This window comes from Felis catus, chromosome C1 (assembly GCF_018350175.1).
Source record: "Felis catus isolate Fca126 chromosome C1, F.catus_Fca126_mat1.0, whole genome shotgun sequence".
In the NCBI taxonomy this organism is placed as follows: domain Eukaryota; kingdom Metazoa; phylum Chordata; class Mammalia; order Carnivora; family Felidae; genus Felis; species Felis catus.
This window is the reverse complement of record NC_058375.1, coordinates 159392400-159408963: the sequence shown is the minus strand read 5'-3', so window position 1 is coordinate 159408963 and position 16564 is coordinate 159392400. Positions and strand designations below refer to the sequence as shown.

Sequence of the window (16564 nt, the reverse complement as noted above, 5' to 3'; positions counted from 1 at the left end):
CATAACATTAGTAATGTTTTTTCTAATGTCAAAACACAATAGTTATGGTGAAATGCAGATGACTGAAAAATAAAAATAAGCACTAATAACTACCCATTCAGTGCGCAGCACTATGTAGAGTCCCAGGAACACAAAAATGACAGTTCTTGACCTCAGGGTACTCATTCACACTCTAATTGGGGAGTCAGAAACATAATGGATAGTGATAAAGCAGTATGGAAGTACGGTGATAAAAACGTGTGGAATAAACAAAAGAACAAAGGAAGGCCCCATGCCAACCTGGAGAGTGGTCAGGAGTTGCCCAGTCTGAGTGGATCAGTTTTTCTAAGGAGAGGAAACAGCATGAACCAACACAGAAACAAGAACGTGCCTCAAAGCACTTTGACACTTCTTAGGAGTCAAGGTTGAGACTAAAATGGTGACAGATGTGGCTGGAGGGGTAGGTAGATAATGGAATCTTATGGGGCAGGAGCCTTGGAATTAGGACTATACCCTAAAAGTAAACCCTACTAATGATGGATTTTAAGTACGAAAACAAGTATGGTCAAATCTGCATTTCTGGAGGAACACTTGGTCAGGACGGTGGAAAGTACATTTGAGGGGAGACCAAAAAATAAAAAGAGCAAGGAGAGAGGTTAGAGGTCTCTTTTAAAAGTCTAGGTGAGAAATATGACTAATATGAACTGGTAAAATAGGGATGGAGAGGGGGGAAGTAGATTAGAGAATTATTTAAGAAGTAAAGTCTCTATGACACAATCTACTGGAACATTTTCCAACAGTTCAATTCTTATATTACCTGCATCTATTTTTGCCATATGAGTATCACCTATACTAATTGCTCAGTATTTTTCTTTGAATCTACTTTTTTAACATATAAGTTTTATCAGATCACAAATATTACCATCCATGAAGCTGATGGATATACGAATAAAAATAACATATAATAATCCCAACAAACATTATAAGTCATTACTCTTTTGAACATTAGATATATTAACTCATTTAATCCTCTCAACATCTCAATGAGGTGTGTACTATTTTCACTCTGTTCTTAGATGAAACAGAGAGACCGAGAGGTTAAATAACCCACCCAACTTCATGCCACTAATTAAGTGGTGGATCTGGGAGTCAGTTTGGCTCCAGAATCCATATTCATGACCATGTCTTACCTTTTTCTAACATACATTGAAATATATTATCATTAAACTAATTTTTTAAAAAAGTTACTATGTGTTTCCTAAAATTATCTCTTTGGGAAATACTACTGAGTGAGCTTGTCAACTGCTCTGGCTCTACCAAGGTCTTTCACAGTTTCAACCTGAACTTGTGTGAAACCTTGCCTTCTTGTAAGATTTTGAGCGTCTGGAAGTCTTGTGAGATGCCTTCTTGGACGGGAGTTTGGCCATTAGCTACTCCAAATCATGTAGAAACACTCGTGTCAGAAATAAAATGAAGAAATTGAGGAGATCTCAAGAGACAATAATGTTAGGAAAACGCAGGCCAAAAAACCAAAAAGCTGATAAAACTCCAGACTCCACAGCAAACACCTGCCTAAACCAAAAAATGCTACCCTGAAAACAGGTACCAGTCCTTCCAAGAGTAGGATGGCTGGGCTCTTCAGGACATCTACCTGCTTCTGTTTCATTAATAGTCTCCATCAGCTCACAGCCACCCTGATCTTCCAGTGGGTACCCGGTCTGTTCAAGACTCATCATGCTGATGTCATCAGGGTAAGGTCATAATAGGGAATTAAAGACTTCATGGGATGTCACAGGAACCGTCTCATTCAATTTACTAACACTGAGCCATTCATTTACATTATAGCACCTACCACAACCTGTCATTGTCTTATTTTTCTGTTTATTATTTATATTTGACTATCTCCCACTGGAATGTGGACTCCATAAAGGCAAGGATGTTTCCTATTTGCCAACTATTGTATCCACAGCTTCTAAAACAGTCATGGTACTCAATAAACCATTGTTGAATGAATGGAAGTTAATGCTTTCATTGGTATTTTAATCCATTCTAAAATGCCTCATCATTACCATTTTATATAATGTATAGCATGGATGCCATACTCGCATATCAGAATCATCTGAAACATGAATTTCAAAAATTATAGTACAGGTTCCTTTGATTTGCTCCAGACCTACAGACTTGTCAGAATACCAAAGGTCATGGAAGAGGGCTCAAAGAGAAGCTACATTTACTCACATAAAAGATTATTACCTATGCTTTCTTTTAAGAAGGAAGATGACCATAGCTTAGACTGTAGATTTGTTTCTGTATCTTTATTTTCAATACTCTTTGAAGATGCTCTATTTTCAGTATTCCTTAAAGAGGCTGTATTTTCAATATTTTTTGAAGAGACTTCCTTCCTAAATGTTAAAATAAATAGTGAAAAAATACTTTCCTAGGTCACGGTTCTGTTTAAAGCCTCATATGGGTTCATATCCATATGCACGCATGTGCTTACACACACACACACACACACAATACAAACACAATATATCAATAATAAACTAAATAGCTAAAATGTAATATCTTCTTTGTGGGAAAGCATTAAAAATAATTTTTACTGATAATTATAATTTTATTTCTATCTGGCATCTGTCATTGTGTAATGATTCTTAAAATCTTTTCAGAATTCTTTAACGTAGAGCATACAAGCACTCAATTATATGAATGTCTTTGGCACATCACTGCAACACATTGGAATAAAACTAGGAACACTAGCCTTGAGTTTTTTTCTAGGTTATCAATCAATTCTTACCATTGCTAAATGCTACACTCAGAGAGAGAGTCCAACACTAAGATCAACCCTTGGTCATAACATAAAGTAGCCTGCCTTTCCATTAAGTAGCTGAAATAAAAGTGGGTTAATTTTCCCTTTCAGCCTTTCAGCCTGAAACTTCATGTCAAGAATAATGCATTAAGACAGAGGATTCTTGTGTGGTGCACTCTGTTTACAAAGATAGGTACTCATGCTGGTGGAAAAGGAATCCCAAGTCTGTTTTCTGAGGTCTTAAGATTCTTTTTAATATGTCTCCTTTACCAAGTGAAAAGAAGATTCAACTTCTGCTTTGCATGTCAAGATATAAAAAGATGTAAAGTAGTTTCCCCCCAAAGTTATTGACATGTGAATCCAGAACGTGAGTACAGTTAAGTCAGTGATCTTGTACAGTGATTTAGCAAACAGGCTGGACAGCTTGATCATTCCTGATATTAATTCCTGATATTCTTAACACTGAGAGGGAATAGAATCTTGGCTTCCTCAGTATATGCTTCTAAAGCAAAACCCCTGTCTGGTAATGAAAAATGCAAAGTTGATTTACATTTGGTCTGCCTCTGCCCTCCTTGATTTTCTAATTGTGAAAGAAAGCATCCAAGAAGAAACTCTACATATAAAAATTTGAGAAATCAGTTAAGTATTTAATTTCTAGCCTGGTGAGATTCCCATTATGCCAAAGGTTGCTACAAGTGATTACTAGAATTTATATGCTCTAATATCTAATCTAAATAAAAGAGCTTTACTGCCTCCCCGCTCTCCACGAATTAGTGTTTCATTAAATCTAAGATACCATGTATTTATTAGAACACATACTGTTATTTAAAAAGAAAAAGCACTGCCAAGTTTAAGTGTAAGATGTAATCAATTTTAAGAGATGTTAAAATGTGAAGAAAATATGTATGCTTTAGAGTCTATGAAACATGTTACTTGCATATTCACTAAGTTATATCCCTAAGGAAGGGAATTTATCTGGTATAGTTCTGGGCATTGAAGTAATTGGAAATACCTCTAATAACCTTAGTGACACAACATGGAGGAAGCCAACATACTCAACGGCCTGATATTAAATGGGATATTACTATTTGGAAGCAGTGAACATGCCACAAAAATACACATGAGAATTGACAAAAATCATTTTAACAGTAAAATATGAATTCCCTTTCTGCTCACCTTCTGTAGTCTTTCTCACATGTAGTTTCAAAGAATCAAAGGCCCAAAGTCCAATGTCTTTTTCAACTTAATCTTTTGATTTCCATTTGAGAAAGTGACATTATTGGTAATAAAGCCTCTAACCACTTAAGAAAAATAGATAACTAGTATACTCTAAAAGATTTGTTTTCTTTAATTCAAATACAGTTATAGTTGAAGAAAAATTCAAATTTTTACTTTATCTAATATCCTTTGGAAATGGAAGGTATTTAATTTAGTTTCTACTTAGGTTAGAGAGTTAGTCAAGTAAGACACTGAAATATTTATGCTGGAAGGTAGATAACCTAGATTTTAGTATGTTAAGAGTTTGGGGCATATTTATGAAATGGTCCCAAATTTCTATTGGAATAATTTTTTCAGTAAGTTTAGGTTTTAAACTTTGTTTTAAAATTAGTTATAGTTGTCAAACATGGGCCTAAAACCATAATTGATTAAAACTTACTTTTCTGAGATCGTCCTAGCTACATTTAGAGAGACTTGTGTTGGCGAGGTACAAAGTTTGCTTGCCAATCTTGGTCTGCGTCCAAAGAGGCATTTACTTAAAGTATAAAAATAGAAATAAGAAAATAACTTGTCATTCATTTTAGGAGGGATAAAACATGCGATTATGGAAAACCTATAGACACAATTTTTTAACCTCAGAGAATTGAATGCTATGCTATGGATTTACTTCAGCCATTTCCCCTCACATCTTTTTTTTTTTTTTTTTTTTTTTTGAGAGAGAGAGAGAGAGAGAGAGAGAGAGAGCAAGCGAGCAGGGGAGGGGCAGAGAAAGAGGGAGAGAGAATTTTAAGCAGGCTCTACACTCGGCATGGAGCCTGACACGGGGCTCAATCCTACCACCCTGGGATTATGGCCTGAACAGAAATCAAGAGTTAGATGCTCAACTGATTGAGCCACCCAGGTGCCACCCCTCCCCCACATCTTTAATCTTGACTCAAAGCCCAACAGATCAAAGGTTCAAGATCTATAAAATTTCGTCTAGCATTAAAGATATATTTTATTTTTATTGCTGAAAATGGCTAATTAAGTTCAATTTGTTGAGTAGACAAAATCTTTCACACACAGGATCCATGGGGAAAAGAGGAAATAATAAATATGGGCTTTGCATGCAGAGAAGTTTGAAACTCCTGGAAAGACATCTATATGGAGAAAATTCATCAACTTTGCAGGTCACACTGTTCCTCAAGCAGAGGTCCACTATGATTTTCCTTTTTCCTACTTGATCATATTTTTCCAGGACTGGTGGCCCTGTCCACCTTAAACTCTGGGTAAGGTACATAGGTAACAAAGCCACACACCTGTGAATCTCACTGGCTACACTAACCATTTTCCTCCTCCTCCCTCACTCCAAACAACAATCAAACCAAACCTAAACTCTCCTCTGCACGTGAAAAAGGGATCATTTTGTCCTTGCAAAAATTAGTTTGACACGCAGATACAATTATTCATGAGATCAAGAGAACAAGTAATCACTCTGCTTTTCTATTTTTGGCCCAGGCCGCATTTGATTTATCCCTGGGGTTTAACTCAGGATGTGAATTGCCCCTTGCTCCAGTTCCAATGCTGCTGACTTATTACAGTCTATGAACATCAGTATTCACAGATACAATAGTAATTTTATTTTCATTAATGACCTACTATTATTACTGAAGTTATATCATATTTCCCTCAAAGACTTAAAATTTTCTTACATTTTAAAATTTAAATATGTTTCAACCATGTAACAGGATATAGATACTTACATGTAGATACTAAATATAGATATTTACATGTAGATTAATACATTTACATGCAGACTGATATATGTAATGGGGCATTTATTTTTTCTGGTTGTCTATAACACTTAATCTGAAATAAACATAGATTCTCTGTCTTTGATGTGTTATACATTCTTTCTCTTAAAAATTATTTTTTATTGTTTATTTTCAGAGAGTGAGAGAGAGTGGGAGAGGGTCAGTGAGAGAGGGGGAGAGAGAAAATCTCTGCGCTGATAGCAGGCTACTGACGTGGACTTGAAGTCACAAATCATGAGATCATGACCTGAGTCAAAATCAAGAGTCAGACACTTAACTGAATGAGCCACCCAGGTACCCCCATTCTTTCTTTTTAAGATAAACACATGTATTTAATATATAATTTGCAACAAAAGCCAAGGTGAATTTTCATTTTTAGCTTTGACAATATAAAAATTAAAATATATATTTCATAAGGTAAAAAATTTTCCAGCCAATTATAATAAAAATAAACCAAATAATATCAGTTTGGCACCACTCTACCGATCTGTTAATAATTGATATCTATGAATCTGTTTTACGATCAACATTCAAAGTGTCATTTTTCATGGAATAAAAAATAGGATTTTTTTTCAGGAGGTAGGAGATGATCATAATAGGAAGGGCTTTGAAGAATTATCAGAATCAGTGCCTTGAACAAAGCAAGTACTGAATATTTAGCTACTATACTGAAATTGAACCATGATTCTTTTTAACACCAGTCCCTTCAACTAATTAGGGCGATTAGTTTCCCTTATTTAGTAGTAATGATTCATCTCATAGTAAATAAAGAATCTTTAAAGTAAATATTAATTTAAAGGGATATTCTGAAAGAAATAAGCAAGTACCAAGAAGAAATAGGAATGAGCAATGAAAGTTGTATAAGTAAAATACCGATTACTTGGTATTTAAGCATTTAAAAAGTGGAAGTGAATATTATTTATACCTCTAGACTTTTATCAAAAATCATTTTTCATTTTAAATGCCCTTTTATCTAAAGTAACAACTGCTTTGACCGAAGCAAAAATTAAAGTGCTAATCCATGCATTTCTGGCCTTTCAAATTTAATTGGGTGACAAATGATTGCATTATCTAGTTCTAATTGCTTAAGAGGCATGTGATAGATCAGCTGCACAACCGGAGACATCTTACTCTGACATTGCTTCATTTGGTTCAAGCATCACTTTTGCTGAAAGAGAAGAAAAGAAAAACACAACTCAGTATTTTATCTGTAGTAATGTTCCTAACAGGAATTCCTGATTGGTAAATATACTTAAGCAGTTTTTGAATGACAGGCAATATACTAAAGGATTTAATTGCTAAGACTTCAATCACATTCAATCGCTCCAGTAGACTATCTTCTTATATTTAGGACAAAATGGTGATGAAACATATTTTTTTTTAAGTAATAAATCATTTACCCTTTGGATCAAACACTAGCACTCTGCCATTCTGTCTATATTTTGGTACCTAAAATAGAAGCAGAAATTAAAACTAGCATTATCATCATTATTTTCATTTGAGGTATTTGAAATAATTTATGTAGACTTTATATAAACATTTCTATTATCTATGCTAAAATGTAATTTTACACTGAAGTCAATTATTCAAAAACTATATAAACTGATGGTAAAAGAGATCTAATATCCTAAAAAATAGTTTATATATGATCTTATCTTTACAGCATCTGTCTTGATAATTCCTGCAAAAAAAAACCCAAAATATTAAAACTTCCTAAGTCTTTAAACACTATACAAATTTAGATTATAAATAAAACAATGCAGAATTATGTCAGAAGGGTATTAAATACTGTGTGTGTGTGTGTGTGTGTGTGTGTGTGTGTGTGTGTGAATTTATTTAGCAGTGTTACTTCCATCTTAACTGAAAAACCTCTTTCTTTTGGATTATGAAATTGGGTTAAAAAAAAGTCTAGAGAAATTAACCCTTCCCCTTCTCCCCATTTCATCTTGGACTTTATGTAAAAAGAGCTATAGGAATAATATTGCACGTTAGAAAACTGATGTATTAAATAAATCTCTAATTCTGTTACTGTTTTGGTTTTACATAACTTGGACTCTAGATCCAGATCCAAATACAATCAAGAGCAGGTTAAGGACTCCCTTTTCCTACTGAGCTGACCCTAAAAATCATAAATTCAGCTTGGCTCATGTTTACAACACCACTTTTCTCCCCTACTTTAACAAAATAAAACAATATATAAACCAAACTATCTGCCACATTCCAATTCATCTGTGTTATGAAAAACGCCTTCATAGAGTGTATTTAAGCCAGAATAAGAAATTTTTCCACGGTATTTGAAGATAAGAGTATTTTAAATAAAATATTATTTCAACAAATACATTTAGAAATTAACCTTTGATTTTATCCAAAAAGATACATTTTAAAATACAATTCTTACCTTTTAAGTTCCCCTATGTATTTATTAGTACTTAGGTTTTCTCTGTTAATGTTTAGCTTTCTTAGGTTACCCTAAATAAATTTTCCTATAACTTAGCCCTTTACATATTTGAATAAATTTAATTTTGACTGTAAAGAGAAAAACCAACTTTTAAGGGTTTTTGTTTTTGCTTTAAGTATGAGAGAGGGCACACTTAAATTTTTCATAAATAACAATTCACTTGCCCTTTCCTTCCCCAACACTTGTTGTCCCTACATCCCAAGCAAGACTTGAAAAAATTGGTAGTAGTAGTAGTATCCACTAAGGATTTCTGGAATACAAAATTCAGGGCCAAAACTGTGGACAACAAAAGAGAACTGCTATTTTATATTGAGTTTTTCTCTTTATAAATCTGTCCGCCTCAAAATACTTTTCACTCTGTGCTGATTTGCACTCTGGAATAAAGCATTAGTACATAAACTTTTGCCTCAGGCTTTGTTTTCTGGGGAATTCTGATCAAGTCACACATTGTATATATATTATCCACCTGATTATCCCTCTGAGAAACTTAAAGACAGCTAAAGTCTATCAGAAAAGCAAGGCATCTTTTTGGGAAAAAGAGTTGTAGAAGACCAAACTCTAGCATAAATGCCCTACTTCTCTAGGGCAATAGAGTTCAAAAGCTGAAACAATGCAATAAGGAACCAAGTAAGGCCTTCGCAAAAGAAATCCAACATGTTCTGTCCAGAGAAGTACTTTCTATTGATTTCCACAATCCTGTGGAAACCCATATATCTGGATAGACATCTTCTTTACATTTACAGCCTTTCTCTCCAGATTGCTACATTCTACTCTTTACCTGAATGAAACATCAGTGCATACAATTCTCCCCTTTTCACCTGGTAAAAGAAAAACTTAGGATGCGCAGATCCCAGCCCTTGATGGAAACCCAGGCTCTGCTAGGTCTGGATTTATCATTATGTAGGAAATGTCCATTTAATTTCCTTTCATAAAATTGAACTCTATGGGGTGGAGGGCAGTACAGAGTAATAGTCAAGAGTTGGGGTTCTTTAGTGAAAGAGACTGGATTCACAGCCCAGTTCTACCACTTCTCATGTAAGCTTTCAGTAGGTTACTTAATTTCTTTAGGCCTCGGTTCCTCCATCTGTAAAATAGGAATCACAGTGGTGCCAACTTCATTGGACCATTGTATAGATTTAATAGGATTATTTGGTAAAGTGTTTAGCATAGCACCTGGCACATAGGAGGGATGCTGTACAAACAACTTGATGTTTTATCTAAAGGAAAAACTGCAAAGATGTCCTATGGGGCTGGTTAAGATTGCTTAAGGAAACAAAGAGAGAAGGTTTTACTGTGATTGAGACAAGCAGACTAGCTCTGAGGACTTTTAATTAATTAATTTTAAAAAAATCACCAAAGCCTCAAAGTAATGATACTTGCTTAGAAAGATCACTGACTCCAGGGAAAAAGAGTCATTGAGAACACAGGTAGAGTTAAAGCAGTGGCTTAAACTGAGCTGAAAGAAGTCCAGCCATTGTAGAAATAATATGTATTTTTCAAATAATAATTGGTATGCAAAAGGTATCTCTGAAAGGAAATGCTTTCAGAAAAGAAACACAATATGGCTGACTCTGAGGAGGAAAGAGAGATGGTTGCAGGACTGGGGTGGGAGGAAGATTTTTACTTTATGCCCATTTGTATCTCTTGAACTTTGAACAAAACAAACGTATATCTATTTTTTAAAAAGCAATTCAAAAAATTTACACCATTTTTACCTGTTTATCCACCTCTTACAGGCATGTAAGCTGTATGTGACCCTTGTGCCACTTCAATTCTCTTCTCCACCCAGTGGTCCCTAGTCAAATTGAGGTCATAATATCCGGAAAGAATGGTATATACATGCACACTTTATATATTCATTTCTATTGCATATGGTTAATGTTAACATCACAACATTCAGTTAATTAGCCTTTGAGTCTTTACCAAGTATACCCTCTGGCTTTTGGAACATGGGCAGACTCTTCTGATGTCTTTCAATAGTCCCAGTGGTAAAGAGAACAACACAGTTATGACAGTTCCCAATTTCCATGTCTATTTCATGTCCCAATATTCAATGTCTATTTATAATAAATATTTGCTGAATGCCTACTATGTGTCTTAGCACAAACATGTCTGTGATAAGCTCTGGGAATACAAGAGAAGCTAAGAGAAGCTCAGAATTGTATAGGGGAAACAAGTACTAAGTTTTCTATATATAGGACAGACCAAGATTCAAAGTACTGAATTAAATGCTTCCCGCTAAGGTAATTTTCCATATTGCCCAAACAGGATCAATCAAATCCCTTCTTTTGAGCTCACAGATGGGAAGTTACCCAAGGAGAGTCAGCAGGCAATGGAGACAGAATTGGAAAGACAAAGAAGAGAGAGTCTAGTCAACAGAACTGTACCCGAACAACTTTCCAGTTCCAGAATCCAGTTCTGAGGAATGTCCTCCAGGTTTGCTAGATTCCCCCAGGTATCATGATTTCTACCAGCATCCCTAGAATATGGTATTGTACTACCTGCTACGGGAAGCGAGAGTCAGGCTTCACAATGAATGCGACATTTCGTTAGTCAAGTAGGCAGTAAACAGAAGGGGAAGAATAGTCAAGCAGTGTCTTAGAAAATGGAAACAGATGAAGTTGGATATATATGTGGGAGCAAACTTTAAAAGTCATTAATTACCATGTACTAAGGATTTTGGGTTTTAATCAGTAGGCAATGGAAAGCAAACAAAAGCTTTGAAGCATCATCATATGACTAGAACTATCTTAGAAAAGAAATTCTGTGGAGGGTAAACTTGAGAGAGAAGGAGGTGGGGGAAACCATTTAAAAGGCTACTGAAATCATTTAGAGAAGGGGCTGGCAAACTACAGCCCTTGGGCCAAATATGACTCATTGCCTACTTTTATAAATGAAATTTTATTGGAACAGACATGCTTGTTTGTACAATGTCAATGGCAGCTTTCAGGATATATTGGCAAGGTTGAATGGTTTCAACGAAGACTGTATGGCCCACAAAGCCTACAATACATATTATCTGGCCCTTTACAGAAGAAATTTGCCAAATCCTAGTTCAGAGGACAAAAAGAGGATGTACAAAGCCAAAAGAGAGGTAAAACTGAGGGTCACTAGGCATAGAAGTGAGGGAGAAGAAAAGAAATTGATGATTCTAGTATGGATAACTAGGATGTGGGTACCTGAGGAGAAACGTTCTGGGGAGAGGGAGTGGGGATAATGAGTTTATTTGGGGAAAATTCTGAGTTGGAGATGTCTATAAGTCATCTAAAATCAAGTGGCGTTCCATTCTGTTAAAGAGAGTTAGAATTTAAGAGAAAAGATGATGTATGGGATAGCTGTGAAAAAGTGGGAATGGATGGTGTGGCCCATGTAGAATAAGACTAGGCCAAGGATAGAATCCTGGGAAATACCAACATTTAAGAGGCAGGTGGGGGGTGCCTGGGTGGCTCAGTCAGTTAAGTGTCTAACTTCAGCTCAGATCATGATCTCACTGTTCGTGAGTTCAAGCCCCGCAGAGGGTTCTGTGCTGACAGCTCAGAGCCTGGAGCCTACTTTGGATTCTGTATCTCCCTCTCTCTCCACCTCTCCCCCACTCACACTCTGTCTCTCTCTCTCTCTCAAAAAAAAAAAAAAAATTAAAAAATTTTTTTAAAAAGAAAGAAAAAATACTGAATGACTAATATAGAAAGATGGGTGGTCAAAAGATGGCTAATCAAAAGATAAATGTACCCAGTTAAGTAAATATATAAAATGTACATGACAAAGTGATTTATAAAGACATAATTATGTGATTAGGTATGTTCGAAACTATTTATTTTGTAAATGAAAATGTACTTTAGGGGTCAGGGTGGGGTCATCATGGGCTCATTTCTAAAAGAAAGGGCTTAGTTCTTGGCTTTTTAGCTGTATTGGTCTGGACTCTTGGTTGCAAGTTACAGAAACCATGTTCAAGTTAGCTTAGGCAAAAGAAGAAAAGTGTTGGCTCACAGAATCCAAGAGTTGAGTTAAATATCCAAGCTGTGTGGAAGTAGGAATTGTGGATACAGCTATGTTCAAGGAGGGGCATGGGGGGTTTTCCCTTGTTCATTTCAGCTTCTCCCTGCAGGTGAGCTCCCTGTCTCTCATGAATACAGATTTTCTACACATGGTACAACACACGAGTTTTATATGATATGATTGTAGCATTTATGGAAAAACGGACTCTCTCAATAAAAACTCCAGTCAAAGGCTCAGCTGGTTCAGCTAGTTTTTTGGACTAGCTGAAATGGAACTGAAAAACTCAAGCACCTCATAAACTGGCGCCCAAAGAATATTTGTTGAATAGGAAGGAACAAAGCAAAGGAAAAGAAAGTATTAAAGTAGAGCTTTGCGATCCAATATGGTAGCCACTAGACATATGTGGCTGTTGAACACCTGAAATGTGATTGGTTCAATTTAAGATATGTACACCAGGTTATAGACTTAGTGCTAAAAAAAAAAAACAACAAAAAACAAAACTTAAAACATCTCATTCCCTTACTCCTCCAGGTAAGTGTTCACTAACCAGCAGCCGATAGGGTGGGCCAAAAAGGTTTTATTTGGGTTCTGTAGGTTTCAAAAAACCTTTTACAAAATGAGTTATCAGCATTCAAAATTCACATTTCACAAAATTCTCATTTTAGGTTTGTCTTGTAATCCTGGAAGACACATACACACACACACACACTTTCCTCCATTCCATTTGTGCAATTATCTTTTCCTTTTGGGCTATTTGTTTTTATAAGCCACCTAGAATTCTAATATGCAAAGGATAAATTAAGAAATAGATAGCCACATGCTCAGGCCCTGCTACTGTGATGGAGACAGCTGATTAAGCACCATCCTCCATCCTAGAGGAGACTAGTATGGACACAATGGGATTCAAGGACAATCTTCATTGCATAGCTTCAAATGTATATAAAAATGGTTTTAATGATCATCTATCATTTACATTCATATTTAAAAGTGACTACGTACATATTTTGTATCTTTCCTTTACAGCATAATGTAGAGCTCAGAGCCCAGACTCTGGAGTCGGATTGCTTATGCTCAAATCTCAGCAAATTGTGTGAACCTGAGCCAGTTTCTTAGCCTCTCTAGGATTCACTTCCCTCAACTGTAAAATGAGGACTAAATACTACCTGTCTCATAGTGTTATATAAGGATTAATATAAATAGCTTATAATAAGTAATAGCACCTATCTCCTACTGTAATTATAACTACTACAACTCTTCCTCCTCCTATTACCATTATTAGTACCTACCACCTAGCAATGACAGTGCTGAAGGTAAATTCGAAGAAAGCCAGTTCTAAGCGCTTTCAATTTGAGACTGGATTGAGCAAAGAAGGAGGAGAAAACATTGAACATTTAGCTCAAATGGTGGTGGTGAGGGGAGAGGGTAGGAAGCTCTGGAATTCTGTAGTGCAGTGGAATCCCTACAAAGGTGTTGGAATTCACCTCTGTAAAAATCTTTGTTTTCTTGAGAGTAAAAAAAAAATTAAGGTGGATTTGGGGATCACTGGATTTGGTTTTAAGAGAATGAAACAAAAGACACTTCCAGTGTCTTTTTCAGATTTATTTAAAAAACAAAACAAAACAAAACAAAACAAAAAACAACTTCCAGGAGTCTCTTGGGGATAAGAACAAATTGGTGCAATTCACCTATGCCCTCTGGGAAGTCAAACAACAAATTTATAATTATTCCACGTGCTAATTTAAGTGCCATTGGGGCACAGTGCAGAGTAGTTTTCATAATCAAAGGCCACGCATCTTGATTTTGGAAATCTCAAGTCATTTCATTACCTCATAGAAGGCTGAAGACTGGACCTTAGAAGTGATTCACTGTCCAAGCCCCTCATTTTACATAAAATGAAAACAAGGTCTAGGGAGGTTCAACAATTTGTCCAAGTTCCAGAAGAATTTTTTATGGCCGGGCAAGTTGTGTCTAGTAATGACTCTTAAGTACAGTCAGTGAATGCTGGCTCCTACTGGCCATTAAGCTGTTTCCCAAATAAAAAGTAAAAAGAAAAAAACAAGTAAAAGAAAAAAAGGTGTTTTTTGTTTTGTTTTGTTTTTTAAAGGGGGTGAGAGGCGCGAGGATCAAACGGAGTAGCTGGAAGTTCTGCGATGCAACAAGGCCATTTGCATGGTTTTTTTGGAGGGGAGGGGAGCAGTTGGTGCACGCGAATGGGCAGGTCAGAGAATGGTGGTGTAGACCGCCTGTTAGAACTGCCCAGTTATCATTCACACCCATGTAGACACAAATACTATATCTCTTCCTGAGTGCCGGACTACAGACAAAGGAGGAAGCCAAGTGCGAGGTGCCCCACCAGCCCCGCGGATCCTACCTTTTCGAGCGCCACCTCGGCAGCCGTGGAACCCCAGAGCCCGAACCTGGAGGGGGCAGAGAAGTTGACGTGTTCAGGCGCGGCGCCTGGGGGAGCGGGAGGCCAGGGCTGGTCGAGCTGCACGCGAGGGTGGGAAGAGGGCACTCGTGGTGCCTCTTACCTGCCCGTGGTTCCTTCACACCGCCCTTCCTCGGGGCGGATACAGAAGGCCAGCCCAGCTCGGGGTTCGCTCGGTGTTCTGAGCTGGGAGCTGTACACACGGCGTCGCCATGGAGACGAGACCCCGCGCGGCCGGAGCCCTGGTTGCGGCTCAGGGAAGCGGAAGGAGAGGGGCGAGGGCGGGACGAGGTGGGGGAGCCACTGAGGGCCAGGAAGGAGGCGGGCCGCACCCGGGGAGCTGTGGAGGGAGCGGGCCGGGGAAGGTGGGACAGGACGGGACCCCGCCAGGCCTGCGAGGCTAGGCTGAGGAAGCTGAGCCAGTCCAGGACCGGGTAGAGGGGCAGAGGGAACATAGGGCGGGGCTGAGGGGCAGGGCGGGGGCGGGACGTGGGCGGAGCAGGCTCTGGGAATCACAAAGGAGGCGGGGCGAGAAACCCGGGTTATGGAGAGCCCAGCGGTTGCGTCGCGCTGCGAATAAGATGCATGCAATCTCGAACACACGTCCGGACGTGCACTCGTTACTTTGAGAAGTGAAGAAAGGAGCGAGATTGGAATGTCGTTGTCCATAACTGAACCTATTCTTGGCGGGGAGAGGGAAAAGTGGGGGTGGGGATAAAAGAAGTCTTGAGTTGGGAGAAAGGGTTATCTTCAGATGTGGATGAACAAATGTCGCCTGCAGGATTTGGTCTCCAACCTGAGGTCGCCCAAGAAAATGAGTTTCCTGGGGGTCTTGATTCCCCAGAAATCAGATTCGAGTGATTAGAACAGAGACCCTCTTTTCACACCAGCGGAGGCCACGTCCTGGGATGTGAAATTGAGCTTGGCCAATGGGAGGTTTTACGGCTTAAATAACTGCTTCGGTCACAAAAGGGGGTGGGGGAGCATTTCTATTAGAAAATTCTAATTGTGCCTCAAGCTTGGCTTCCAGGAAGGAATTGGTTGCTTTTCTCCATTTGGGATCGGGAAGTCTCTAGGATCGATTTGTTGCTATGCGACAGGTTTTGAAGGATGACCGGGTTTTTTTTGGAATCAAATCTGGATTCGAATTTCACTAAGTAGCCACAATATATGGAGTATAATCCCTATTTAACTTCTGGGGTTAGGTGCCTTCTTGGGAATGTGTACTTTGGTAGATGATACTGTGCTTCAAATAACAAAGTATATACTACTCTGACATGTAGAAGATGCTTTAAAAGCGGTAAATTTTATCATCAATATCATAATAGAACCAGTTGAATGGACCATTTCAGGAACCAAGAATATATAGAGATTTGGTTATCTTTAAGTTATCCTAATCATCTGTCCACATTCAATATCCTTGGATTCCTAGATGGAGGGGAGGAGGCAAAGGAAAAAAGTCAGAATGTAAGTTTTTTGCTTGTTTTTTTTTAATAAAAAACTCAATGAGTCCCAGAAAAATGCATACCCAGTTTGATCCGGACATAGAAAACCACTATCTCCACTATTATAGGAACACCGTTACATAGCTGATGTCTTAAATTTGGAGACTTTTCATTCAGTCAAGACAAAGGGAAATTCATTTTATTGTTCAATGCCTTTGAAACATTAGTTTTGATGAATTTGTTTAGTATTGATAAAAAAGTAACATCTGATTGGCTATTTCCATTATCCCACTCCAAAGAAATGTAAGGAAACCTCAAATTTAACTAATTAGACTTCCTCTTCCTACCCCTCTTTCCCTCAACAGAAGAGCTCAAGTCCATTTGTAGAATTCAGTGTTTTCAATATGTATTCTTCCCGAAAGAAGGGGCAAAAATGGT

At 37.6% G+C, this 16564-nt stretch overlaps 1 protein-coding gene and 1 long non-coding RNA gene across 6 annotated transcripts in view; one reads left to right on the top strand and one right to left on the bottom strand.

Annotated features, from left to right (window-relative positions):
* The window catches only part of ERICH2 (glutamate rich 2), a 37442-nt gene extending 21825 nt beyond the window's left edge, over positions 1-15617 (bottom strand). Inside the window, exons 1-7 of one of the 5 annotated variants that reach the window (XM_023259448.2) lie at positions 15478-15617; positions 14785-15358; positions 14625-14670; positions 7200-7248; positions 6931-6967; positions 4446-4541; positions 2233-2381 (exon numbers count right to left, since the gene is read on the bottom strand). In XM_023259448.2, coding sequence (XP_023115216.2) covers positions 2233-2381; positions 4446-4541; positions 6931-6967; positions 7200-7248; positions 14625-14670; positions 14785-15350 — 943 coding nt within the window. In that variant the 5' untranslated portion in view covers positions 15351-15358; positions 15478-15617. Of the gene's footprint in view, positions 1-1630; positions 1926-2232; positions 2382-4445; positions 4542-6930; positions 6968-7199; positions 7249-14624; positions 14671-14784 lie in introns of those variants that run through there. The other 4 variants (XR_006583270.1, XM_045033936.1, XM_019838242.3 and 1 more) reach the window with 4 other exon arrangements.
* Positions 15618-15643: 26 nt separating this feature from the next.
* LOC109502724 overlaps positions 15644-16564 on the top strand; it is a 28964-nt gene continuing 28043 nt past the window's right edge. Inside the window, exon 1 of the long non-coding RNA XR_006583271.1 lies at positions 15644-15981. This is a non-coding gene — a long non-coding RNA (uncharacterized LOC109502724). The remainder of the gene's footprint in view (positions 15982-16564) is intronic.